The sequence below is a fragment of the Pimephales promelas genome, chromosome 15 (genome assembly GCF_988280905.1).
Source record: "Pimephales promelas chromosome 15, fPimPro1.hap1.1, whole genome shotgun sequence".
In the NCBI taxonomy this organism is placed as follows: Eukaryota; Metazoa; Chordata; class Actinopteri; order Cypriniformes; family Leuciscidae; genus Pimephales; species Pimephales promelas.
In genome coordinates this window covers 16,773,275-16,801,139 of record NC_142783.1, presented here as the reverse complement: position 1 = coordinate 16,801,139, position 27,865 = coordinate 16,773,275, and the positions used below count along the sequence as shown (strand labels likewise).

General features: G+C 37.9%; 1 protein-coding gene across 3 annotated transcripts in view; it reads right to left on the bottom strand.

Moving 5' to 3' along the window:
* foxn3 (forkhead box N3) overlaps nucleotides 1–27,865 on the bottom strand; it is a 126,972-nt gene that overhangs the window by 32,406 nt on the left and 66,701 nt on the right. For all 3 annotated transcript variants that reach the window (XM_039671326.2, XM_089120249.1, XM_089120248.1), the window contains exon 4: nucleotides 26,786–26,853. In XM_039671326.2, the coding sequence (XP_039527260.2) occupies nucleotides 26,786–26,853 (68 nt within the window). The remainder of the gene's footprint in view (nucleotides 1–26,785; nucleotides 26,854–27,865) is intronic.

Here is a 27,865-nt window from a genome sequence, read left to right as displayed (position 1 = left end):
CAACAGACACATCACATTTATTAGCCAGTAGACATGTGCAAAGTTTCAGAAACGGGCATGGTGCAGGGACTAAATAGCGCCACCTTTTGACAAAAGTGGGGTTGTTATTTTTATCTACAGTTACAAAAATCGTTATATACATTGTACTCCTCAAGCCAGACAACTTTCTAATTCATAGTCATTAGCTCAGACCAAGAGGAAGTCAGATATTTTGGTTTGAATACTCTCTCTGAGCCTACGTCCGTGTATGGCAAGCCCTTTTAACATTTAAAAGCTAAGTTTGCCTATCCGGAAATTAACGTTGTAGATATCAACAATGTCTTTCTGTCTAGTCGTAATTACATTTTGGATAGTTTGTATTATCATTTAAGATATCTGTAACATAATTGTGACTAGTCAAAATGACAGACTATGGCAAGCCGTCTTAACATTTAATCATGAAAGGGCCAAAGCCTTCGGCACCGCCACCCCGGTGCCTTTAGGTAACTAAAGGAGCCAGGGGTTGCGGTGCCACCGGCTTGGGCCCGCCATCGCTGCTCGCAGCTATATTTTTTTTTTTTCTTTTATTTTTCTAACGACTATTCGGGCACTTTTGGGGCCCTTAACATGCTCGAAAACTCTTGAAACTTTGCACACGGGTCAGAACCCGCGGCCATCAGAGCCGGGCTGAAGCTGGTACCTGGGCGTGGCAGGGCGGCTCGTCAGCGCCCCCTGGAACGGGGTCCGAACACTTGGTCCATAACTCAAACACGCTTGTATGTAATAATATGAAACTCGGTACACATGTTGCTCTCATCGTTTCATCTATACCTCGCGCTCTTACTTTTTACCCCAGCCCAACAGGAAGTCGGCTATTGAGGTTTGTTTGTAAAACACTCGCAATGGAATGTTAAATACTCCTCCTAGAGCTTTGATCCAAGTTCGACGAAACTCAGTCAGCGTGAAGTCAAGACATTGAGGATGAAAGTTTGCGAGGGGATTTTTGATATCTCGAACGGTTTGTCCGTGGCGAGGAAACGAAACTATGGCGAGAAACGTGAAACAGGAAGTGTGTTATAACTTCAGCATACATTAACTGATCTTGATGAAACTTCAGCAGTGTGTTCGCTGTAAGAGGACGATCACATGGATGTGACTATTGTGAGTCAAAGTTATAGTGCCACCAACTGGCAGCAGGAAGTGTGTCACTTTCAAAATGCTTTGAAATCACCCTTTTATTTTTACCCGATTTGCTTCAAACTTCATCTGAATAATGTAAACATACGATAGATGTAGACCTGTGAATGGATTCTTGATATCTTTTAAACTGTTGCCGTGGCAACGCATCAAACTTTACCATTCTTATAGGATGCTTTTGAGACCCTTAGCATGCTTCAAATTGCATGAAACTCGACAGACACATCACATTTATTAGCCAGTAGACATGTGCAAAGTTTCAGAAACGGGCGTGGTGAGGGCTCAGTAGCGCCACCTTTTGACAAAAGTGGGGTTGTTAGTTTTATCTACAGTTACAAAAATCGGTATGTATATTGTACTCCTCGAGCCGGACAACTTTCTAATTGACACTCATTAGCTAGGACCCACAGAAAGTCAGATATGTTTGTTTGAATGTAGAGAAAATCTCAGAATTTTGCCAGTGTCTCAGTGTCCCTCTGTGTGAGTGAGAGGAGGGGCGCCTGTCAGGTTAATTTTAACCCTTTATTTGCTGTGTGCGACTTCTCTGGCATTTTCGGGGGCCTTAACATCCTCGAAAACTCTTGAAACTTTGCACACGGGTCAGAACCCATGGCCATCAGGGCCGGGCTGAAGCTGGTAACCGGGCGTGGCAGGGCGGCTCGACAGCGCCCCCTGGACTGGGATTCGAACATTTGTCCATAAATCAAACACACTTGCATGAATTAATATGAAACTCGGTACAATTATAGATCACATCAGGCCAAACAACTTTCGTGCTCTAAGTTTTATGACAGTTCAAATGGAAGTTATTTATGAATTATGAATTATGGGTTGTTTGAATAATTGTCCTAGGAGAAATACACCAAATCACAATGCATGTGTTTACCAATCACAACCAAACTCGGTGTGCATGAAGTCAAGACATTGAGGATGCTCAATTCCGGACGGATTTTTGATATCTCGAACGGTCTGGCCGTGGCGAGGAAATGAATTTTATGACTAAAAAAGGACACATAAAGTGTGTTATAACTTTGCTCAATTTACCTACAGTTACAAAACTTACCACGTATATTGTTCTCGTCAAGCCGATCAACTTTCTAATTAACAGTAATAAGCTCAGACCAAAAGAAAGTCAGATATTGCAGTTTGGATGTGTATCTTGTCTCTATCAGTGTCTGTGTGGGGAAGAGGGAGGGGGGGGGGTTGCTGGTGTCTGCATTTATTTGTGTGTGTGTGTGTGTGTGTGTGTGTGTGTGTGTGTGTGTGTGTGTGTTTGGCTGACTGTAGATTTTTTCTGCAAGTCCTTATCTTTTTGCATAACAATTTTGTATTTTTTTAAATGACAAAATATGCATATAACCCTAATCTTTTAAATGTATAGCTTGGTTTAAATAAAAGTAAGATAAATTGGTAAACTACAAATTGGTAATTGAAGCTGAATGATTTTAAAATTAATGTGCTATATTTCAATACATTTGCTTTCCTTAATATTGTAAAACACTAACCTCATTTATATGTGTGTGTGTGTGTGTGTGTGTGTGTGTTTGTATGTATATATATTTTGCAAAGCCCTCACTGATGCAAGCTCTTCTGCACACTTCTCTTCGACAGTCAATGCGGGGGTTAAGTTTTTGCACGTCGTGCAGAATAACCCTCTTTATATATATATATATATATATATATATGAAGAGTTCAGATGCAAAAGCCTCTAAATGCCATTTGAAATTTTCTTCTTTAATGATGATTGTTTTTTAACAAACTAGTATATTTAAGTTCAGTAATTTCACTTAAATGGCAATGATAATTACCTATTAATTGTTATTTAAGTGAAATTACTGAACTTAAATATACAAATTTGATAAAAATCATCATTAAAGAAGAAAATTTCAAATGGCATTTAGAGGCTTTTGCATCTGAACTCTTCATATATATATATATACTTAAAAAGCGGGGGTTAAGTTTTTGCACGTCGTGAAGAATAACACTAAAGGCACCATATATATACTTAAAAGTGGGGTTGTTAGTTTTATCTACAGTTACAAAAATCGGTATATACATTGTACTCCTCAAGCCGTACAACTTTCTAATACATAGTCTTTAACTCGGACCAAGAGGAAGACAGATATTTTGGTTTGAATATGGTGAGCCTCTCTCTGAGCCTACGTCCCTCTATGGCAAGCCCTTTTAACATTTAAAAGCTAAGTTTGCCTTTCCGGAATTAACATTGTAGATATCAACAACGTCTTTCTGTCTAGTCGTAATTACACTTTGGATAGTTTGTATTATCATTTAAGATATCTGTAACATAATTGTGACTAGTCGAAATGACAGAGTATGGCAAGCCGTTTTAACATTTAATCATGAAAGGGCCAAAGCCTTCGGCACCGCCACCCGGGTGCCTTTAGGTAACTAAAGGAACCGGGGTTGCGGTGCCTCCGGCTTGGGCCCGCCATCGCTGCTCGCAGCTATATTTTTCTTTTATTTTTCTAACGACTATTCGGGCACTTTTGGGGCCCTTAACATGCTCAAAAACTCTTGAAACTTTGCACACGGGTCAGAACCCGCGGCCATCAGGGCCGGGCTGAAGATGGTACCCGGGCGTGGCAGGGGGGCTCGACAGCGCCCCCTGGAACGGGGTCCGAACACTTGGTCCATAACTCAAACACGCTTGTATATAATATTATGAAACCCGGTACACATGTCGATCTCATTGTTTCATATATACTTCGCACTTTTACTTTTTACCCCAGCCCAACAGGAAGTCGGCTATTTAGGGTTGTTCGTAAAACACTCGCAATGGAATTTTAAATACTCCTCCTAGAGCTCTGATCCAAATTCGACGAAATTTCGGTCAGCGTGAAGTCAAGGCATTGAAGATGAAAGTTTGCGAGGGGATTTTTGATATCTCGAACGGTTTGGCCGTGGCGAGGAAACGAAATTATGGCGAGAAACGTGAAACAGAAAGTGTGTCATAACTTCAGCATACATCAACCGATCTTGATGAAACTTCAGCAGTGTGTTCGCTGTATGAGGACGATCACATGGATGTGACTATTGTGAGTCAAAGTTATAGCGCCACCAACTGGCAGCAGGAAGTGTGTCATTTTCAAAATGTTTTGAAATCACCCTCTAATTTTTAGTCGATTTGCTTCAAACTTAATCTGTATACTGCAAATACACAGCAGATGAAGACCTGTGAATGGATTCTTGATATCTTTGAAACTGTTGCCGTGGCAACGCATCAAACTTAACCATTCTTTTAGGATGCTTTTGAGACCCTTAGCATGCTTTAAATTGCATGAAACTCGACAGACACATCACATTTATTAGCCAGTAGACATGTGCAAAGTTTCAGAAACGGGCGTGGTGAGGGCTCAGTAGCGCCACCTTTTGACAAAAGTGGGGTTGTTAGTTTTATCTACAGTTACAAAAATCGGTATGTATATTGTACTCCTCGAGCCGGACAACTTTCTAATTGACACTCATTAGCTAGGACCCACAGAAAGTCAGATATGTTTGTTTGAATGTAGAGAAAATCTCAGAATTTTGCCAGTGTCTCAGTGTCCCTCTGTGTGAGTGAGAGGAGGGGCGCCTGTCAGGTTAATTTTAACCCTTTATTTGCTGTGTGCGACTTCTCTGGCATTTTCGGGGGCCTTAACATCCTCGAAAACTCTTGAAACTTTGCACACGGGTCAGAACCCATGGCCATCAGGGCCGGGCTGAAGCTGGTAACCGGGCGTGGCAGGGCGGCTCGACAGCGCCCCCTTGACTGGGATTCGAACATTTGTCCATAAATCAAACACACTTGCATGAATTAATATGAAACTCGGTACAATTATAGATCACATCAGGCCAAACAACTTTCGTGCTCTAAGTTTTATGACAGTTCAAATGGAAGTTATTTATGAATTATGAATTATGGGTTGTTTGAATAATTGTCCTAGGAGAAATACATCAAATTACAACGCATGTGTTTACCAATCACAACCAAACTCGGTGTGCATGAAGTCAAGACATTGAGGATGCTCAATTCCGGACGGATTTTTGATATCTCGAACGGTCTGGCCGTGGCGAGGAAATGAATTTTATGACTAAAAAAGGACACATAAAGTGTGTTATAACTTTGCTCAATTTACCTACAGTTACAAAACTTACCACGTATATTGTTCTCGTCAAGCCGATCAACTTTCCAATTTAAAGTCATTCGCTCTGAGCAACAGAAAGTCAGATATTGTAGTTTGAATGGATTTATTTCCCCTGCGATTCTCTCTCTCTCTCTCTCTCTCTCTCTCTCTCTCTCTCTCTCTCTCTCTCTGTGTGTGTGTGTGTGTGGGTGTGGGTGTGGGTGTCTGTGTGGGGAGGGGAGGGCTGTTGTCTGTGTTTATGTGTGTGTGTGTGTGGCTGGCTGCGATTTTTCCTACAAGTCCTTGTCTCTAAGTCCTTGTCTTTTTGCATAACAATTTCGCATAACAATATTTTTAAATGACAAAATAGGCATATAACCCCCATCTTTTAAATGTATAGTTTGCTTTAAATAAAAGTAAGATTGTATTTGTAATTGAAGTTGAATGAATTTAAAATTCATGTGCTATATTTCAATATATTTGTTTTCCTTAAGATTGTAAAACACTAACTTCATTCTTATCTGAATTACAAATATTTGTTTCTGTATAAAATAATACTCTGACTAAAAACACATTTGATGTTTGTTTTTTTTTTGTTTTTTTATTTACATGTATTTGTGTGTGTGTGTGTGTGTGTGTGTGTATAAAGTGCAGGGTTTTTTTTAGATAAAGTAGAATTTCTATAACTATGTGTTGAACTAATAAATCACTCTTGTGTGTGTTAAACACAATCTACTTAATACAGACAACTTCATTATAAAGATAAATAACAAATCCAAAAAATATATGATTATAATCTATGACAAAAAAGCCATTACAAACTATATTAATCGAAAATACACATTGCTCTTTGTATTGTTGTAAAATATTCATGAAAAACAAGATAACAAAAATCAAAAAGATAAATTATTTTAGATATAGCCATGTTTTAAATGTATAGCAGAGATGTTAATTGAGGCAGCAACATACAAACTTTCTAGAACAACATGGACCTGGATAGCTGGTTTTTATGGAGGACAGTGAAGAGGAAGAGGGTGCAAATCAAACAGCTCATTCTCAGACTACACAGCAAACAGCTTAAGTTTTTAGTGCTTTGTTTGAGGTTTTTAGTGCTCTGTCCTATCTATTATCAACATATAATAGATGGAACAGAACAAGAAAGGCAATTAATAATCTGTCATTGCGTCACTGCATTATGATATGAAAGGCTCAGTACAGTGTGGCACAAAACGCTTATGCGCATCCCGAGTGGAAAATGATGCGCTTAAAGCCACATGGAGTTACAGCGCACAGCGCATCGAGTCCGCATTGATACAAGCTCTACAATACACTTCTTTTTGATAGTCAAAGCGGGGGTTACGTTTTTACACGTCGTACAGAATAACCCTAAAGGCACCAAGGTGGCGGTGCCACCGGCTTTATATTAAATATAAATATAGCTGTGAGCAGCGATAAAGGGCCAAAGCCGGCGGTACCACCATCCCAGTGCCTTTGGGTAACTAAAGGCATCGGGGTTGCGGTGCCACCGGCTTGGGCCCGCAATCGCTGCTCGCAGCTATATTTTATTAGGGCCCAAGCCCTGAAAGGGCGAAGGCCCTATTGTTTTCCTTGGGATTATTTTTCTTTACTATTATTATTATTATAATAATTATTATTTTACTACCTTTTGGGCACTTTTGGGGCCCTTAACGTGCTCGAAAACTCTTGAAACTTTGCACACGGGTCAGAACCCGCGGCCATCAGAGCCGGGCTGAAGATGGTACCCGGGCGTGGCAGGGCAGCTCGTCAGCGCCCCCTGGAACGGGGTCCGAACACTTGGTCCATAACTCAAACACGCTTGTATGTAATAATATGAAACTCGGTACACACGTTGATCTCATCGTTTCATCTATACCTCGCGCTCTTACTTTTTACCCCAGCCCAACAGGAATTTGGCTATTGAGGTTTGTTTGTAAAACGCTCGCAATGGAATGTCAAATACTCCTCCTAGAGCTTTGATCCACATTCGACGAAACTCGGTCAGCGTGAAGTCAAGACATTGAGGATGAAAGTTTGCGAGGGGATTTTTTATATCTCGAACGGTTTGTCCGTGGCGAGGAAACGAAATCATGGCGAGAAACGTGAAACAGGAAGTGTGTTATAACTTCAGCATACATTAACTGATCTTGATGAAACTTCAGCAGTGTGTTCGCTGTAAGAGGACGATCACATGGATGTGACTATTGTGAGTCAAAGTTATAGCGCCACCAACTGGCAGCAGGAAGTGTGTCACTTTCAAAATGCTTAGATATCACCCTTTTATTTTTACCCGATTTGCTTCAAACTTCATATGTATAATGTAAACATACGGCAGATGTAGACCTGTGAATGGATTCTTGATATCTTTGAAACTGTTGCCGTGGCGACGCATCAAACTTTACCCTTCTTTTAGGATGCTTTTAGGATGCTTTTGAGACCCTTAGCATGCTTCAAATTGCATGAAACTCGACAGACACATCACATTTATTAGCCAGTAGACATGTGCAAAGTTGCAGAAACGGGCGTGGTGAGGGCTCAGTAGCGCCACCTTTTGACAAAAGTGGGGTGGTTAGTTTTAACTAGAGTTACAAAAATTGGTATGTATATTGTACTCCTCGAGCCGGACAACTTTTTAATTGACACTTATTAGCTAGGACCCACAGAAACTCAGATATTTTTGTTTGAATATGGCCACTCTGAGCCTTTGGCTGGCTGGCTGGCTGTCTGTGTGTGTGTGTGTGTGTGCAGGGGGAGGGGGCTTAACCATTTCACTGCTGTGTGTATGACCTGCATAAAGAAAATACATTTCTCAAGCCTGGTATTTTTTAAATAAGTTTTTATTTTTATTTTTTATAAGTAAAGGCATATAACTAGTTTAATTGTAGTGAATTGACAATAGTTTTATATAATTAGTTTATTAATCAGATTAACTTGGTCAATAAACTTGGTCTGAAAATTTGGTCCATAAATTAAACACACTTGCATGTAATAATATGAAACTTGGTACACATATAGATCTCATCGTTTCATATATACTTCACACTCTTACTTTTTACCCCAGCCCAACAGGAAGTTGGCTATTTAGGGTTGTGTTTAAAACACATGCAATGTAATTTAAATTATTGCTCCTAGAGCACTGAACCAAATTCGACGAAACTCGATCAGCGTGAAGTCAAGACATTAAGGATGAAAAAGTGCCACGGGATTTTTGATATCTCGAACGGTTTGGCCGTGGCGAGGAAACGAAATTATGGCGAGAAACATGGAACAGGATGTGTGTTATAACTTCAGCATACATTAACTGATCTTGATGAAACTTCAGCAGTGTTTTCGCTGTAAGAGACCGATCACATGGATGTGACTATTGTGAGTCAAAGTTATAGCGCCACCAACTGGCAGCAGGAAGTGTGTCACTTTCAAAATGCCGTGGCAACGAAACAAACTTTAACATTATTTTTTGATGCTTTTGGGACTCTTAGCTTGCTTGAAATTGCTTGAAACTCAACAGATACATCACATTTATTAGCCAATAGACATGTGCAACTATGGCAAAAGATTAAAGTAATGTCAAAAAAGTAAACACTAAAAGCCTCATATCTTCTAAAAATGTAATTATACATCATTTGTTTCTAAATTAAATTATACAAATATTATAACTTGGTCTTGCTCAATCTGAGCCTGCTGTCTTTGCCTGTCTGTGTATGTGTGTGTGTTTGTAGGGGGAGGGGTATTAACCATTTCACTCCTGTGTGTATGGCCTGCATAAAAAATAAATGCCTTAAGCCTGGTATTTTTTTAAATAAGTTTTTTATTTTTTTATAAGTAAAGGCATATAACCAGTTTAATTGTAGTGCATTAATAGTTTTATATAATTAGTTTATTAATTAAATTAACTTGGTCCATAAACTTGATCTGAAAATTTGGTCCATAAATCAAACACACTTGCATGTAATAATATGACTTGAGTGTTAATCACATCATGTTTTCAGTTTGAATATAAAATATATAAATTATGTAAAAAAAAAATAAAGTTGATCCAGCTGGAGCGCAGGCTGAGAATAGCGCTGTCATGACTGGATCAGAGATCATCAGTCATGCCTTCTCATACCTTACGCGCACACCACGCCCACTTACATCAGATCACATCAACATGTCAGCCGGAGGGATAACGAGGGTCGTCGTCGCTTTTGGATTCAAGAATTTCTTACAACAAGATGGCAAAAGAACAGCGCTTTGCAAGACATGCAACGTTAAGATCGACAGTCAGATGACAACCTCCAATTTCGTCCGTCATTTGAAGAGCCATATTCTGCCCAGTAAGTGCTTGTCAATTTGTTAATGTTATCTGGTTAGCTCGTTCGTAGTTAGCTAGCTAATGTAAGTTAAAGGAGAACTCCGGCGCAAAATTACACATTGTTACCTAGTCAACCGTTATCTGAGATTTGTTTTCATGACTGCCGAATGTAAATAGTTTTATCTATAAAAACAGTTTAGCCTATAAGTGACGTCCGACATTCTGCATATTGTGTTATTTTGTTAAGCCCCACTAAAGGCATAAAAAACTGTAAAGCACAATCAAGTTTTCACACTATATTCCAAGACTTCTAAAGTCATTCAATAGCTTAATGTGTGGTAAAATTAATATTTTAGTCTCTAAGTTAAAGTTAACGGAAAGTCATCTCGCCTCAGTCATTCTCCATGCATCAGCATTAGCGCGTCGCGTTCGGTTGCGACAGTAACACGACGACACTCTCTTCAAGATCAATGTTCCCAATATTATACTTTCTTTGTAGATAAGGCATAAAGGTCTATGATTTGCATAAAATGACTATCTTGCTGGAGTGGAGTTTATTGCCCTTTAGAATACACTAAGCATTAGTGCTGCACGATTAATTATATCGCAGTCGTAATAGCGATCTCAAACCTATGCAATTATATAACGCAAAGTGCCGCGATTTTAAATGAAATAAACAAAGTAGGGCTATTAGCGCAGCATCTCTTCTTTTTTGTCATCCTTTGACTAGTGTTACAAGATCCCCCTCTTATTGGTTCAAATGCCTTTTCGCATTTTGCACGACAAGAAGTGAAAAGCTGCCTGTGAGTGCCCTAGATTAGAATAGATGAGACTCGCATAATGCGCATGCACTGACCGTGTGCCAGCCCAGAATAAACAGTTCTCTTTCGAGCTTGAACGAACAATAGCACACACAATTATGCCAAAATGTGAGAGTTGTGAGTTGTGCTATGAGGCGCGTGTGAGATCCGCGTCTCGGCAACGGGTGCTCTTAAAGGGCCAGCAGCGAATAAAGCGTTCTTTCAGTAAAGTTAAAAGAACAAAGGGAAATTAGAAAATTACTCACTGATCTTGAGTAAAGAACTTTTGTAGCTTTAATAAGGATTATTATATATATAATTTATGATTCAGGCAGCGCAGACTGTTTGATAACTTTATTCAATTTCTGTACCTGTTAAGACAGGAAGGGCACAGGTAAATATGTTTTTTATTATGGGTTTATGTGGGGATTGTTTGAAGTTCACTTAATTTAAAAGCTGTTATATATTTTTTTTAAGCCTAATAATTTTTTAAAAAGTTGATGGCTTTCAATTGATGGAATCACTGTAATGTTGGTTTGGTTGATGGTTTATTGATCATTATAGGTGTTATCAATCATTTATTGTTGTTGTTGTTTTTAGTTTGAGTTGAGAAATAAACATTAATCTGTGTGTGCATTTTACTTTAGAACCAAGCAAGTTGGACTCATGAAACCATTTTATTATATCGGAGTCGCAAATCGCAATTGCAATATTGGCTCAATAATGGCAATATGACATTTTCCCAAATCGTGCAGCCCTACTAAGCATAGATTATAGATACCATCCCTTCGCTATGTTCTTTTCAATGTGAAGCGTTGCGTGCTGTGACTTGGTGTTGCTTCAAGTGCATCGTTCTGCACACGGGATGCGCATGATTGCTTATAATACTTTGGGGAGACAAGGGGGCGTGGCCTAAGGGAATATCACTCGTGATGTTAAGTGATGTTACCCCGCCATCGCTGATACAACCTTTAGCAGTCATGTTTTTGCTTCTTGAGAGAGAGAGAAAGTGTGTGTGTGTGAGCAGTGGCGGTTCTAGGCGGGGGCCTGGGGGGGCCAGTGCCCCTGCGACAACAAGCTTGGACCCCCTTGTGGCCCCCCTAAATGTGGAGTCAGTGTGAAATATTTTTTTTATAGTGTGTCACGCATTGAGCATGACAGTCACTCGTTTCAGTCTTTTGTCTCACACTCCCGTCACACATTGTATTTCTCATGCGGAAAAACTTAATAATATATTTAATATACGCAATTTCTCTGGCCGCGCCGCTCTCACGTGAGAATCAAGCGCGTCTCGCCTGGAGTTCAGCAGTCGACCCTGCTACGCATCAGCCAATCAAAAAAAGAGAAGTGCTACTTAATAGCCAATCAGAAAAGGGCACTATTGTATCTGGGTAAAATTTAATGCAACAACCAATGAAAAAAAGCATATCCTGGAATTGTTCATATGATTCTGTTACAACATCTTCCGAAAGTTTCTTCACCCGTCCCACAGATGAAACTAATCACTGGAGCTCCGAACATCACTTGGAGCACGGAGTAAGTCATGATCTCCTGTTTTAATGTTACAACAAATTCACAACTTGTTTGACAAAAACTATGACAACTTGACTGATGTAAGATGAATCTTTCCCGTAGCGTAAGCTAGCTTACGCAATGCTCGTTCCCTCATCTAGAGAGAACCGAGGTTACGTTAGGTAATCGATTCGTTTCCCATTTAATTAGTATCAGTCTGTAACTTAGACAACAGTTTTACAGCCTGTTCACTGACAACACCTGCTCAGAACAAGTAGTCTAGGCCTAGTCATCTTATTACACGAATCACGATGACTGACATATTGTCACATTATAAACATCTCTCTCTCCAAATAGGCTTAATAATTTTATTAGCACTAGATAAATTAAAGTGTATTGCATAGTCGATATTATAGGTCACTTTTAAAATCATGTCATATTTTATAATTATATCCTGGCCAAGGATGCATTAATTATTGCTTCTGTCTTTCAAAGATGTCAGGAAAAAAACAATTATAAAAAAGCTCATTCACCCTGAGAGGAAAGCCCCCTAAAAAGGCCAGTTTAGAGGATAATTTGCTGATCTTTTTGCAAAAAAAAAAAAAAAAAACCCACAAAAATCGTAGATTAATTTGTAAAAATTATATATATATATATATATATATATATATATATATATATATATATATATATATATATATACATACTGTATATTCAATGTAAAAAAATAAAATGGAAATTCAAATACAGACTGATATATGTAATGCAAATGTAAAAATATAATGCAAATGCAAATTGTTGGATAATTATAAACATGGTATTTTGCTTATTTATGCATTCAGTGCAGTGCAGAAAATGATAAGGTCTAAATGTAACTGGCCCCTCTAACAGTACAACTGGCCCCAGCTTGGCCCCCCCAGTTGAAATGGTCTAGAACCGCCACTGTGTGTGTGTGTGAGAGAGAGAGAGAGAGAGAGAGAGAGAGAGAGAGAGAGGAGAAATGTAACAAAGTTTAATATTGTTTGTAAACTGTGTTTGAGAGAGAGGAAGGTGTTCAGAGAGTCTGTAGGATGTTAAGCTGTTATTTGTTTTATGGACTCAATGTTGAAAATTTAAAACATTTCAAACACACTGTTGGCAGAAGTGAAAAATAAATAATTTTATGAAGTTACAATTTAGTTTGATTCCATGGTGTATTTTACTGAACATGAGTATTTACAATGCAAATTATTGTAATTTACTGGCAAATACTTATCTTGTCTTTTCATTTTATTAAGATCAGATTCTGCATGTAAAATTAAAATAATAAGGTGACTTGACTTGCACTTGACTTAACCTACTACAAGACTTGACTTGACTTGACATAGCCTGTGACTTGACTTGACTTGCCCCCCCCCAAAAAAATACTTGGGACTTACTTGAGACTTGACGGTTAAGACTTGAGACTTACTTGAGACTTGCGTGACCTGCGCCCATCTCTGCTCTAAGTTTTAAGACAGTTCAAATGGAAGTTGGGAATTATGTGTTGTTTGAATAAATCTCCTAGGAGAAATACATCAAATTACAACGCATGTGTTTACCAATCACCACCATACTCGGTGTGCATGAAGTCAAGACATTGAGGATGCTCAATTCCGGACGGATTTTTGATATCTCGAACGGTTTGGCCGTGGCGAGGAAAATAATTTTATGACTAAAAAAGGACACATAAAATGTGTTAACTTTGCTCGTTTTACCTACAGTTACAAAACATGCCACGTATATTGTTCTTGTCAAGCTGATCAACTTTCTAATTAACAGTAAGAAGCTCAGACCAAAAGAAAGTCAGATATTGCAGTTTGGATGTGTATCTTGTCTCTATCAGTGTCTGTATGGGGAAGAGGGAGGTTGCTGGTGTCTGCGTTTATGTGTGTGTGTGTGTGGCTGACTGTAGATTTTTTCTGCAAGTCCTTATCTTTTTGCATAACAATTTTGTATTTTTTTAAATGACAAAATATGCATATAACCCTAATCTTTTAAATGTATAGTTTGCTTTAAATAAAAGTAAGATAAATTGGTAAACTACAAATTGGTAATTGAAGCTGAATGAATTTAAAATTAATGTGCTATATTTCAATACATTTGCTTTCCTTAATATTGTAAAACACTAACCTCATTTATATGTGTGTGTGTGTGTGTGTTTGTATGTATATATATTTTGCAAAGCCCTCACTGATGCAAGCTCTTCTGCACACTTCTCTTCGACAGTCAATGCGGAGGTTAAGTTTTTGCACGTCGTGCAGAATAACCCTCTTTATATATATATATATATATATATATATATATACTTAAAAAAGCGGGGGTTAAGTTTTTGCACGTCGTGCAGAATAACACTAAAGGCACCATATATATACTTAAAAGTGGGGTTGTTAGTTTTATCTACAGTTACAAAAATCGGTATATACATTGTACTCCTCAAGCCGTACAACTTTCTAATACATAGTCATTAGCTCAGACCAAGAGGAAGTCAGATATTTTGGTCTGAATATGGTGAGCCTCTCTCTGAGCCTACGTCCCTGTATGGCAAGCCCTTTTAACATTTAAAAGCTAAGTTTGCCTGTCCGGAATTAACATTGTAGATATCAACAAAGTCTTTCTGTCTAGTCGTTACACTTTGGATAGTTTGTATTATCATTTAAGATATCTGTAACATAATTGTGACTAGTCGAAATGACAGAGTATGGCAAGCCGTTTTAACATTTAATCATGAAAGGGCCAAAGCCTTCGGCACCGCCACCCGGGTGCCTTTAGGTAACTAAAGGAACCGGGGTTGCGGTGCCTCCGGCTTGGGCCCGCCATCGCTGCTCGCAGCTATATTTATTATTATTTTGTAACCTTTTGGGCACTTTTGGGGCCCTTAACATGCTCGAAAACTCTTGAAACTTTGCACACGGGTCAGAACCCGCGGCCATCAGGGCCGGGCTGAAGCTGGTACCCGGGCGTGGCAGGGGGGCTCGACAGCGCCCCCTGGAACGGGGTCCGAACACTTGGTCCATAAATCAAACACGCTTGCATGTAATAATATGAAACTCGGTACACATGTTGATCTCATCGTTTCATCTATACCTCGCGCTTTTACTTTTTACCCCAGCCCAACAGGAAGTCGGCTATTTAGGGTTGTTCGTAAAACACTCGCAATGGAATTTTTAATACTCCTCCTAGAGCTTTGATCCAAATTCGACGAATCTCGGTCAGCGTGAAGTCAAGACATTGAGGATGAAAGTTTGCGAGGGGATTTTTGATATCTCGAACGGTTTGGCCGTGGCGAGGAAACAAAATTATGGCGAGAAACGTGAAACAGGAAGTGTATCATAACTTCAGCACACATCAACCGATCTTGATGAAACTTCAGCAGTGTGTTCGCTGTAAGAGGACGATCACATGGATGTGACTATTGTGAGTCAAAGTTATAGCGCCACCAACTGGCAGCAGGAAGTGTGTCATTTTCAAAATGCTTTGAAATCACCCTCTAATTTTAACTCGATTTGCTTCAAACTTCATCTGTATAATGCAAATACATGGCAGATGAAGACCTGTAAATGGATTCTTGATATCTTTGAAACTGTTGCCGTGGCAACGCATCAAACTTTACCATTCTTTTAGGATGCTTTTGAGACTCTTAGCATGCTTCAAATTGCATGAAACTCGACAGACACATCACATTTATTAGCCAGTAGACATGTGCAACGTTTCAGAAACAGGTGTGGTGAGGGCTCAGTAGCGCCACCTTTTGACAAAAGTGGGGTTGTTAGTTTTATCTACAGTTACAAAAATCAGTATGTATATTGTACTCCTCGAGCCGGACAACTTTCTAATTGACACTTATTAGCTAGGACCCACAGAAAGTCAGATATGTTTGTTTGAATGTAGAGAAAATCTCAGAATTTTGCCAGTGTCTCAGTGTCCCTCTGTGTGAGTGAGAGGAGGGGCGCCTGTCAGGTTAATTTTAACCCTTTATTTGCTGTGTGCAACTTCTCTGGCATTTTCGGGGGCCTTAACATCCTCTAAAACTCTTGAAACTTTGCACACGGGTCAGAACCCATGGCCATCAGGGCCGGGCTGAAGCTGGTAACCGGGCGTGGCAGGGCGGCTCGACAGCGCCCCCTGGACTGGGATTCGAAAATTTGTCCATAAATCAAACACACTTGCATGAATTAATATGAAACTCGGTACAATTAAAGATCACATCAGGCCAAACAACTTTCGTGCTCTAAGTTTTAAGAAGGAAGTTGGGAATTATGGGTTGTTTGAATAATTCTCCTAGGAGAAATACATCAAATTACAACGCATGTGTTTACCAATCACAACCAAACTCGGTGTGCATGAAGTCAAGACATTGAGGATGCTCAATTCCGGACGGATTTTTGATATCTCGAACGGTCTGGCCGTGACGAGGAAATGAATTTTATGACTAAAAAAGGACACATAAAGTGTGTTATAACTTTGCTCATTTTACCTACAGTTACAAAACTTTCCACGTATATTGTTCTCGTCAAGCCGATCAACTTTCCAATTTAAAGTCATTCGCTCTGAGCAACAGAAAGTCAGATATTGTAGTTTGAATGGATTTATTTCCCCTGCGATTCACTCTCTCTCTCTCTCTCTCTCTCTCTCTCTCTCTCTCTGTGGGTGTGTGTGTCTGTGTGGGGAGGGGAGGGCTGTTGTCTGTGTTTGTGTGTGTGTGTGTGTGTGCATGTGTGTGTGTGTGTGGGGGGAGGGGAGGGCTGTTGTCTGTGTTTATGTATGTTTGAACCACACAGTGTGGCTGGCTGCGATTTTTCCTATAAGTCCTTGTCTCTAAGTCCTTTTCTTTTTGCATAACAATTTTGTATTTTTTTTAAATGACAAAATAGGCATATAACCCCCATCTTTTAAATGTATAGTTTGCTTTAAATAAAAGTAAGATTGTATTTGTAATTGAAGCTGAATGAATTTAAAATTCTTGTGCTATATTTCAATGTATTTGTTTTCCTTAAGATTTTAAAACACTAACTTCATTCTTTTCTGAATTACAAATATTTGTTTCTGTATAAAATAATACTCTGACTAAAAACACATTTGATGTTTCTTTTTGTATTTTTATTTATATTGTATTTATGTATGTGTGTGTGTGTGTGTGTATAAAGTGCAGGTTTTTTTAGATAAAGTAGAATTTCTATAACTATGTGTTGAACTGATAAATCACTCTTGTGTGTGTTAAACACAATCTACTTAATACAGACAACTTCATTATAAAGATAAATAACAAATCCAAAAAAAAATATGAGATTATAATCTATGACAAAAAAAGCCATTACAAACTACATTAGTGGTAAATACACATTGCTCTTTGTATTGTTGTAAAATACATTCATGAAAAACAAGATAACAAAAATCAAAAAGATAAATTATTTTAGATATAGCCATGTTTTAAATGTATAGCAGAGATGTTAATTGAGGCAGCAACATACACACTTTCTAGAACAACATGGACCTGAATAGCTGGTTTTTATGGAGGACAGTGAATAGGAAGAGGGTGCAAATCAAACAGCTCATTCTCAGACTACACAGCAAACAGCTTAAGTTTTTAGTGCTTTGTTTGAGGTTTTTAGTGCTCTGTCCTATCTTTTATCAACACATAATAGATAGAACTGAACAAGAAAGGCAATTAATAATCTGTCATTGCATTATGATATGAAAGGCTCAGTACAGTGTGGCACAAAACGCTTATGCGCATCCCGAGTGGAGAATGACGCGCTTAAAGCCACATGGAGTTACAGCGCACAGCGCATCGAGTCCGCATTGATGCAAGCTCTACAATACACTTCTTTTCGACAGTCAAAGTGGGGGTTACGTTTTTGCACGTCATACAGAATAACCCTAAAGGCACCAAGGTGGCGGTGCCACCGGCTTTATATTAAATATAAATATAGCTGTGAGCAGCGATAAAGGGCCAAAGCCGGCGGTACCACCATCCCGGTGCCTTTAGGTAACTAAAGGCATAGGGGTTGCGGTGCCACCGGCTTGGGCCCGCAATCGCTGCTCGCAGCTATATTTTCTACTTAATCTTCTACCTGTTGATTAGTTCTGACTTCCTCCGTCCCCTCTGTTCCTGATTGTGTTAGTCGAATTCATGTGTGTCTTGTTCATAAGGCTCATTAGTTCTTCTTGTTTGCTTGTATATAAGCCTGAGTTTAGTCCTGTCGATGTTGTCTGTTGACGTTGCTATTTTGGATGGTTGTTTTGTTCCTGTTTTGAAGCTTTAAAGATTCCTTAGCATTTCTATTAGTTTGAGTTTATTTGTAATAAAGACTGCACACAGATCATGTTTCTTCTCTGCTCAAACCAGATTCATGACATATATGAAGAGTTCAGATGCAAAAGCCTCTAAATGCCATTTGAAATTTTCTTCTTGAATGATGATTTTTATCAAACTTGTATATTTAAGTTCGGTGATCTCACTTAAATGGCAATGATGATCACCTATTAATTGTTATTTAAGTGAAATTACTGAACTTAAATATACAAGTTTGATAAAAATCATCATTCAAGAAGAAAATTTCAAATGGCATTTAGAGGCTTTTGCATCTGAACTCTTCATATATATATATATATATATATATATATATATATATATTAATTGATTGAGCTTAACTTTTGAAGCTGGATTTATTCATTGTGCATATGGTTGTGAGGTCATATATATATCATATGCGATCATCGATAATCCTGATAACGTTACAGTAAGGGAACCATAGGAAAGGATGAAAGGACAGTGCAGACAGACACACACTGATATGAAAGTATACACACATTCCCATACACATAGTAGATGTGACTACATTCAAAACACGGCTCCGTTTTGTCACATTCATTTTCATACAACTCTTGTAGAACAAAGAGGAGATAAAAGAGGGAACGTGCAAGACAGCAGGGAAGGGAAGGCAGGCAGGAGACAGCGTTCTTGTTCCAGCGAACACTTCCAAGCGTTGACAATAATAAGGTCTGAAAAGCATTACTGAAAGCGTTCCACAGCTCCGTCCAATCCTGACAGCCTTTCTTCTCAGCAAGCAAGTGACTTAGCTCTTGAATTTGAAACTGTTGCGGCTAGTAAAAAAAAAAAAAAAAAAAAATTGTGGGACGTGTCTCGCTGCAATTCATCACAATTCAAAACCAAAAGTTAGTTTCGTCCACTTGATGAACACAGTCGGCCTGTAGGAAGAGGGTCTCACTAATTTTGGTCTGCAAACTTTTAAACTGAAATTATTTTATTTACATAAATTCATAAATGTATGCAGTTTTTATTGTGGACTTGACCAGGGAATATGCATGCATTTCCAATGCATGTCACAGCACATCAATAATGTTTTTGTTTTAGTCCTATTGGCCTGGAATGATTCAATGCAAACTTGAAGTGTAAACATGCTGTAACAACCCAAAGGTCACACTGAGTCACAGTGAAGGGGAAAGTTCACTCTGGGAAACTGGGGCATCTCACCAAGACTTCCATTCTCTTTATTGTTACTGTCATGACTCATAAAAAAAAATAAAAATAAAAATAAAAAAAAAACATAAGGTGCTTCCAAAATCACATATTTCTATTATTGGAGGCAAAAAACAGTGTGTGGCTAAACTAGTATGTCCAAATTCACAGTAGTCATAAAAAAAGTAGGCAAAAGTATAGACACTTTACTATGAGCCCCTGGGAGAGGATTTGTGATTGGCAGTGAAGTGACACAATTGATGCTGGTAGGTCACCTTATCATTTCAACATGGGAAATGTTGGGGCATGGGACAACGGGGCTCGAGGCTCCTGATGGGGTAAAACCCTTCCTTGGTTTAATTTTACTCTAAACCACTGGATGGCACAAAAACTTGACGCAGCACTTTCCAAAACATCTGTTTTTCAAGATGCACTTTGAAATTTGTCTGATCCTTGGTGCGATCGTGGACAGCAACGCAAAGTTTATTCTGTGCTAATTTTATCTAATATTTTATCTGTTTTAAGATGTTGAATATTTAAGAGAATCACTAAAATTATTGAATATATTTTGAGACAAATGTCTTCTGAATGATTTTCAGTTTTGTTCGTTTCGTTCGTTGAATGAACCAAATGACTCGGAAAAAGATTTGTTCATTTAGATGAACGAATCCGAACAGGAGAGTCATAAACCTGAGTCACAGAACAGAGCAAGGCGACAATTTGAGCTTATAAAACTTAAGCTTCTTTTTTTTTTTTTTTTTTTTTAATGAGCTACCGTTTCGTTTGATAAGACCCTTATTCATCGTCTGGAATCATTTAAAGCCCTTTGAACAGTTTGCACTGAAAGTGTCTTTTGGACCTTGAACCATTTGGTTACCATTGAAGTCCATTATATGGAGAAAAATGCTGGAATGCTTTCATCAAAAACCTTAATTTCTTTTCGACTGAAGAAAGAATGACATGGACATCTTGGATGACATGGGGGGTGAGTAAATTATCAGCAAAAGTTTTTTTTCAAAAGTGAACTACTCCTTTAAGGTACGAAAGAATATGAAAAAGTATGGTAATTTGGGGTAAAAGGCGCTCCTACTTAAAAGGTACAATAATTAACATGATACTAAATGGCCGGCTGACTTTTTCATTTGTTGATGTGGTTAGATTCAGATGGTAAATATATACCAAGTTGGGCGTCCACCTAATATAATGAAAAATAAATATATATTAAGCATATTGTATAAAATGTGATTTAATGTTATCTTACCACTGTAAATCTATAATATAATTATTATGGGATCTCCTTCACTGCTTTCAGAATCTTTACTTTTTTAAATACTTGTAAGTTTTAAATTTACATATTTGAATGACAGTATATTTATTGAACAAAAATGAATTATTTTATTTATCAAAATAAACAGAAAAAAGGTGCAAAATGTGTTAAAGTGATTATTTTGAACTACTATTAAATTGGACATTATTAAACAAATCATTTTAGCTAAAGTATTTGTATCAATAGTTTGAGCCTTTTTTCACTTTTATGATTTATTTTCAGACAAAATATGTTGGTCCATAAATGTTCCATACAAACATATATTTTATACATACACAATGGGACACGTGGAAAGCACTTTTTTTTTCCTTAAAGTGTACCTTTAGCCCCATTGTACCATCCTATTTAGAACATACTTTTCAACGTTCAAAAATTACTTATTCAAAATAAATACCTACTCAAGAGAATATGCTATTTTGGATACAGCCATTGACTTGTTCATTGTTAGCCCATGCAGCTCAAAAGAGCAAATCAAGGGATTTGATGAGAAAAAAAAATTGATATTACTTTACAACCACCTAGCAACAACCTAGACACCCCAGAAACAACCTAAGAACCTCCCAGAATATCCTTGTAACTGTACAGAACAACCTTGCAATCAACAAGGAACGTCCCTTCCCAGTTTGGCAACAGTAAACAACCAAGCATCATGATGGTTTTCCTAAAATGAAAAAAAAAAGTTATAATCACTCCCTAATTTAACCAATTTACCAACAGAAGCATTTCTTAATGCAGGCACGGCTTTCTACAGTCTTTGAACTTTAGAGGCGCTACTCAACATGAAGAGGCTGGAGAAGAAAAAAAAAAAGAAGAGAGGAAAGAGGGCGGTTTATTTGGATCGTTTTTCATGGAGTGTCAAAAGGCCTTCCACAATCACCAAATCAATCCCGACCTACTGGTAACTGGGCGAGAGGTGAGAGGTGCTTAGCTGTGAGAGAGTGTGAGAAAATAAAGGAGCGAAAGAGAGAGAGAGACAGAAAGAAGGAAAGAAAGAAAGGGGGAGAGAGAGCAATGATCAGTTTTGCAGAGAAACTGAAGAAGTAAATCTCACTGGTAATCCCTTATTAAATAGTTCTCAGAGCTTCTCGGTCTTTGTGCTGTTCTCTGCTTGCCATTTCCGTCAGTAAAAAGTCTGTTAAAAATCCAATAAGAGGCAGGATATGGACCACTTGCCACAGCGCTAATACACAGATTCTCACTGCTTCCCAATAGAGAGGCTGCATCCTTTGAAGGCCGCTTTCGAAGGCCGATTGTGTCATAGTGGTGTGACGAAGGCTGTCCCAATTCAAAGGGTCTTTCAAATATGGCATCGAAATGCATCCTTCGTTTCCTGGGCAAAGAAGGATAAAACAGATGGACGCTTAGCCTTCCCCAGAATTTATTATGCGCAGGTGACGACAGGATTCTTTTAGATGAATTGCCAGATTTGTAAAACTAATTAGAAAAAATAAATTAATACTTTTATTCAGCAAGGGTGGGTTAGTTCACCCAAAAATGAAAGTTCTGTCATTAATTGCTCATCCTCATGTCGATCCAAACCTGTCAGACCTTTGTCATCTTCAGAACACAAATGAAGATAGTTTTAACGATATCTGAGAGATTTCTGACCTCCCCAATAGTATTCTTGTCGCACAAGAGTGCTTTATATCACCTAAGAAGACAAAGACCCGCAAAAATGAGCCTTTCATTCAGGTGTGTCACACAAGAAAGAATGTGAGGATAATATACTATATATATATATATATATATATATATATATATATATATACACACACATACATACACACATACACACACACTCAGTCATGCCTGGAAACAAAACCTGGTCAAATACTGTGGTTAAATGGGCCATTCAATGGGTTCAAGAGTTGATGGGATCAAAGAAAATTGTCTTTTTCCATAAATCTCTTATAAAAGTATTATTTTGCATGATCTTTTACAATTAGAATTTAGTATCTCCTTGCATCAAATCAATATCATGTGTATTTATTGACTTATTGATTTACAATATTGTTTTAGCAAACTTCCTATTCAATTCCTGAAGGCCACTGAATATCACCCTGAAACACACCACTGTATGGACTTTAAACATGATACAAATGGCAGTTTCAACAGACTTCACATGCTACACACTCCCCCAATCTGTGTTTACAATGGATTACAAGTGATGACATGTTATGAAGTTTCTGGTAGACTTCAAATAAAGCCATTTTGAAACTAAATGACCTCTGGGCTGACATGACTGACAATGTGCCAGTGATTGGCCTGTCAGCAGTAAAATACATAGTCCGGCATTTAGTCTAACTAGACACTTATCTGCAAAATCTTCATCTCACAGCAACTTCAGAAGGTAGAAAAACACAAAAATTGATTTATTTCTAACATTACCTTTGTACTTTAGAGTGCTAAAACTAAGTTTTAAATTACATCTAAGGATCCAAGTGAATCACTTTCAAAATATTAAACCATTTATTTGCCAGTCGCTCCCTCATTTTGGTCCCCAAGACCCTCAGACAAAATCCTCTGCTTTGGTGTCTCTCTAAATAGCTGCAATGACTAGAAAACAAGCTGAGAGCAACTACTCGTTCAGCACCAGATTAGCTTTTGTTAGGAAAACAAGGAGCTAAATCTAAAAAATTAATGCGGCTGGCATGCACCTTTCTTGTTCTGCCTCCACATGTCTCTTAAAAAGGATTATTTAGCCTTAATAACTTATTTTTGCTTTGTAAAAACTTCCTCTAAATCTGCTGATTATATCAAGCCAGCACCTTAGATCTAACTGATGTTTCAATAGCTATGCAGCGGAAAGGGCCTGGACAACCAGAAGAAAACTTTGCTTTAGTGTTTAATGGCATATCTGAGCAAGTAGCCAAGCGGAGGGCGCAGTACGCACAAACTCTAAACGCACGTCAGTGTTTGCTAGCACTTCCGAGCTCAGCAGATGTCCCTCCTACAAATGTGGCAGCCTTTGCAGGTGTATCGCTGCCGCCTCCCCACGCGTTAGATAATATCACAGCCACAAAAGAGTTTACAAAACACACAGCTAACTGCCAATTATACAGAACAAGCCGCTGTCTGCACGGCACTCTAAAGATGCTTTTCGAGAGGGTGTGTTATGTTTTTTTTTTTTCTGTCATGTAAGCATGTTTAAGAGGGTGATGGTGTATAACCAACTATATATAACTAGGCACTCATTCGCATGCATCAGATACTCATCATGGTGCAGGGGTTTATGTAACTAAACGCAAAAAAAAAAAAAAAAAAAGCAAAATAATGATCAGGCTGTGAGTGAGTAGCTCTGTTATGGTACTGTAGGAAGTGGATGTCTGCTGGGCACTGGACTGTCACACTCGCACCTCATATAGAAAGCATATTCATAATAACAGCTCTCGTACTGCACTTCCATTAGTGTGCCGCTTTAAATGCCACCAGGTTAATTGAATCTCTGATTACTGTGATTCACATGCGTGAGTCTCATCAAAAGAAATACATGTGGAGAGATTCAAGTGCATATAAGGAGAGATTAGAGCAAGGAAATCAGGAACATTTCGGGATAAGAATATCAAGTATATCAAAAAGATGGGCCATGCGCTGTGAAATAAACCAAAGCCATCGGTCAATGTCTCTAGAGTTTGGTGAGAATTAATTTCCAGTCAAATTAAATATAGATCACATCTTAGGTGCACTGAATACGAATTCATTGAGGTGTCTAAAAAAAAAAAACGCTTCTGGTCATGTCAATAAGTCAACCACTTGTATCATTGGGCCACAGTAGCCATGGGTCTTAAAGGGTCCTTTTTTTTTTTTTTTGTACATTTTTTAATTTCTTTTGTGTAATGTGTTATTTTGCTGTTTGAGCCTGAAAAAAAAAAGAAGCTATTCGATTCTTTATCTCGATTGTAGTCATGAGCTTCTTCCGGGAACATACTGTACACGTCACAATAAATTCACATCCAAGGCATATGCAAAAATACGTTTAATTCAAGCTTCATATATTCTTCACATATTCAACACTTGAAAGTGGGTTTCATAAAAACAGCAACATTTTGATAAAAAAGCTGAGGAATTAATATTTTTGTCAAAGACAATGTGCATTAGCAATGCTTTTACCACTTGTTTCTGCTTTTATTTTGCGTGTGTTTAATCTGGATATTCTGTGCTCTTTCAGAATATATATATAATAGCGTTCCCCTATTGTATAAAATTGAAAACACTGAAAGCCATAAAATTGCATCAATGGAGAGAAAACGTTGTCTCATAAATGCTTGACTAATCACAACACTGGTCCAGCCAACCAATCATATATCACATTGCACTCTTCAGAAATAGGGGTTGTATAGAGAAAGGAATTAAACAGTGTGTTACTGACAGACTCAACAAAACCTCAACATAAGAGGTCCCCTTTAAATTTAATACAATTGTTAAGAGGAGGACTGGTTCAATAGCGTAAAACTGCAACTAACTGTGACCATGAACCAGGTACGTTGAGTCATGGTGAGCATTTGAGAAATTCTTATTCTCTATAATTTCCTGTCCTCTGTCCAATTTCTCTATCAACAAAAAAAGCATCAAAAGTCAAATGCAACAAATAGGAAGTCTATAACCATTTAAACACCACTAAATAAACTACTAAATGTGACTAAATAAACTAAAAACAATGCAAGTGTTATCGTGGCATTTACTCTCAAAGTGCTGGGTCCAAGATAAAGAGAAGAAGTGCATTCAATTCTCTGCCTGCTGCAGGATAATGAGTGTAATAAGGCATTTCATTGCAGCCATTATTAAAATAAGCAAAGAAGCAGCCACAAGGTCTAGCTTTAAAAGGCTTGCTTTCATAGATTCATAGACTTTAAAAGGGTTCTGTGTACAAAGCAATTAATTTTTAGGCAAGCAAAAAGTGACAAGCAAAAACCCTTTATGAAACACGTTATCTTCTAATGGTGGAATATCTTACGCACTACTGTTTAAAAGTTTAAGGTCAGTAAGATTTTTCTTTTTAAGAAATTAATACACATACTTTAATTCAGCAAGGATACATACAGTTGATCAAAAGTGACAGTAGACATTCGTAATGCTACAAAAAACAAATACTGTTCTTTTGAACTTTCTTTTCATCAGAGAATCAGAATTACCAGTGCTTAATATTTCGCAAGAAATATTTTTGATCAAATAAATGTAGCCTTGGTAAGCTTGAAAGGAGCAACAACAATTACTCATGTTAAAAACATCTCACCAACCTGACTTACTGACTTTTTTTTTTTTTTTTAAGAACATATATCTCTGTACAGCAATCATTTTTTTAAGTAAAAAAAAAATATATTTTATTTCTCCTTAAATTAAATTAATATTTCTTTTATTAATTGATTTATTTATATGCTTGGAACTTTTACAAACTAAAGCCACATATTACATGTTACTTTAAAAATCTTCATTTTATTTCCAAAACTATTACATTTGATTTTACATTTGATAAACATTAGCATTTTCTGAAATAAGAATATGAGGTGAAAGGACCCGTTGTCACCCGTTATCATACAAAGTTCAGGACAATTACCGGTGAATCTTTTGTCTCATTTTATCCATTTAGTTTTTTTTTGATACTTCACACTTCTGTTTGTTCAACAGTGGCGGGAAAGACTTGTATGTCAGAACTGAATTATTATTATTTTTTCATCTCTGGGTATTACAGAATGAGACAGAGAGGTAACAACTGAAAAGCTGGCATGATCCAAATACGACATTGAAAAGAGGTGAGGAAAATCAGTCTCAGATTTGAAGCAGCTCTTTTTAAACCAGGGGAAAACAAACCAAGTAAACACCCACTCAGCTAAATCCTGTAGGAGCTAGCCAGGTCCATGAATGTGTACCTTTTGTTGAACGAAAGGCTCGTCTAAATAGCATGCAAATAAACTAAGATCCCTTCTGGAAGTAGAACTGAATCGGGTAAAAAAAAAAAGAGCACTGGTTCACAGAGAGATGGAAATCCAAGAGGGATGGTTCACAGCATGGAAATACGGTAAGACACCACTCTACCTTGTAGTAGGACTCCCTTGTTTTTTCTGTAAAAGGGACTTCCTGGCCATATTGGAGGACTGGACATACTGTGAAGAAAACACAGCGGAGAGAATGATGAGAAAGAGAAACAGATGACGTACAACTGACAGATGAACTGCATACCTGAAAAGACATTTTAAGAGATGAACAGTGCCAAAAGAGTGAGTGAGTAGAGGCTGTTCACACAGAAGGCGTTTTTCTATTCCAATGCGGTTCTTTTCCATTGTTTTTCTATGTAAACACGTGCTAGATGTATGTGTAAACCTTTGCGCTCGCGTCTTGAATCGTTTGCAGCGTCTTGCGCATGATAAGGCGTTCAAGTTAAAATCAGTTTAACTTTTTAAAAAGTATGTCTCGAGACCTTGCGTTTTTTTCCCCAGTTCCACAGTTCGCGTCTAAGTGTTCTGTGTGAACAAGCCCAGACAGACAGAGAGAGCACATGTACAGTAAACATATCCACAAAGATTCTCCATCGTGAATGTTTAAATACTCCAAATTATCAAGTTATGGGTTCATGTTATCACAGCTTTACGTTAATAAGATTAAATGGATAGTTCACTTTGAAATTAACTTTTGGTATGTTTTAGTTTACCTCAAGGGCATCCAAGATGTAGGTGTCTTTGTTTCCACAGTATTTTCAATTTTGATATTTTTAGGTCAAACCGTTCGTGTCTATCAGTCATATAATGGAGGTTTATGGTCACCACCTCAAAGAGCATGCACAGAGAAGTCCAAATTAAACATGATTTAATATTAGTAAATGTAAGAACACATTGATGGCCTAAGACATGAAACGAGCGGTTTGTGTGAGAAAACGAACTGTATTTTTCTTGTAACCACAGCCACGTCCAAGTGATCTGAGGGCGCGGGCGCTTTGTGGCTACAAGAGGTAAAAACAATATAAATACTGCAAATTTTTTCACACAAACCGCTCGTTTTGTGTCTTAGATCATCAATGTGTACTTACATTTACGAGTCATTAAATCATGTTTAATTTGGACTACTCTGTGCATGCTCTTTGAGGTGATGACCATATACCTCCATTACAGTATATGACTG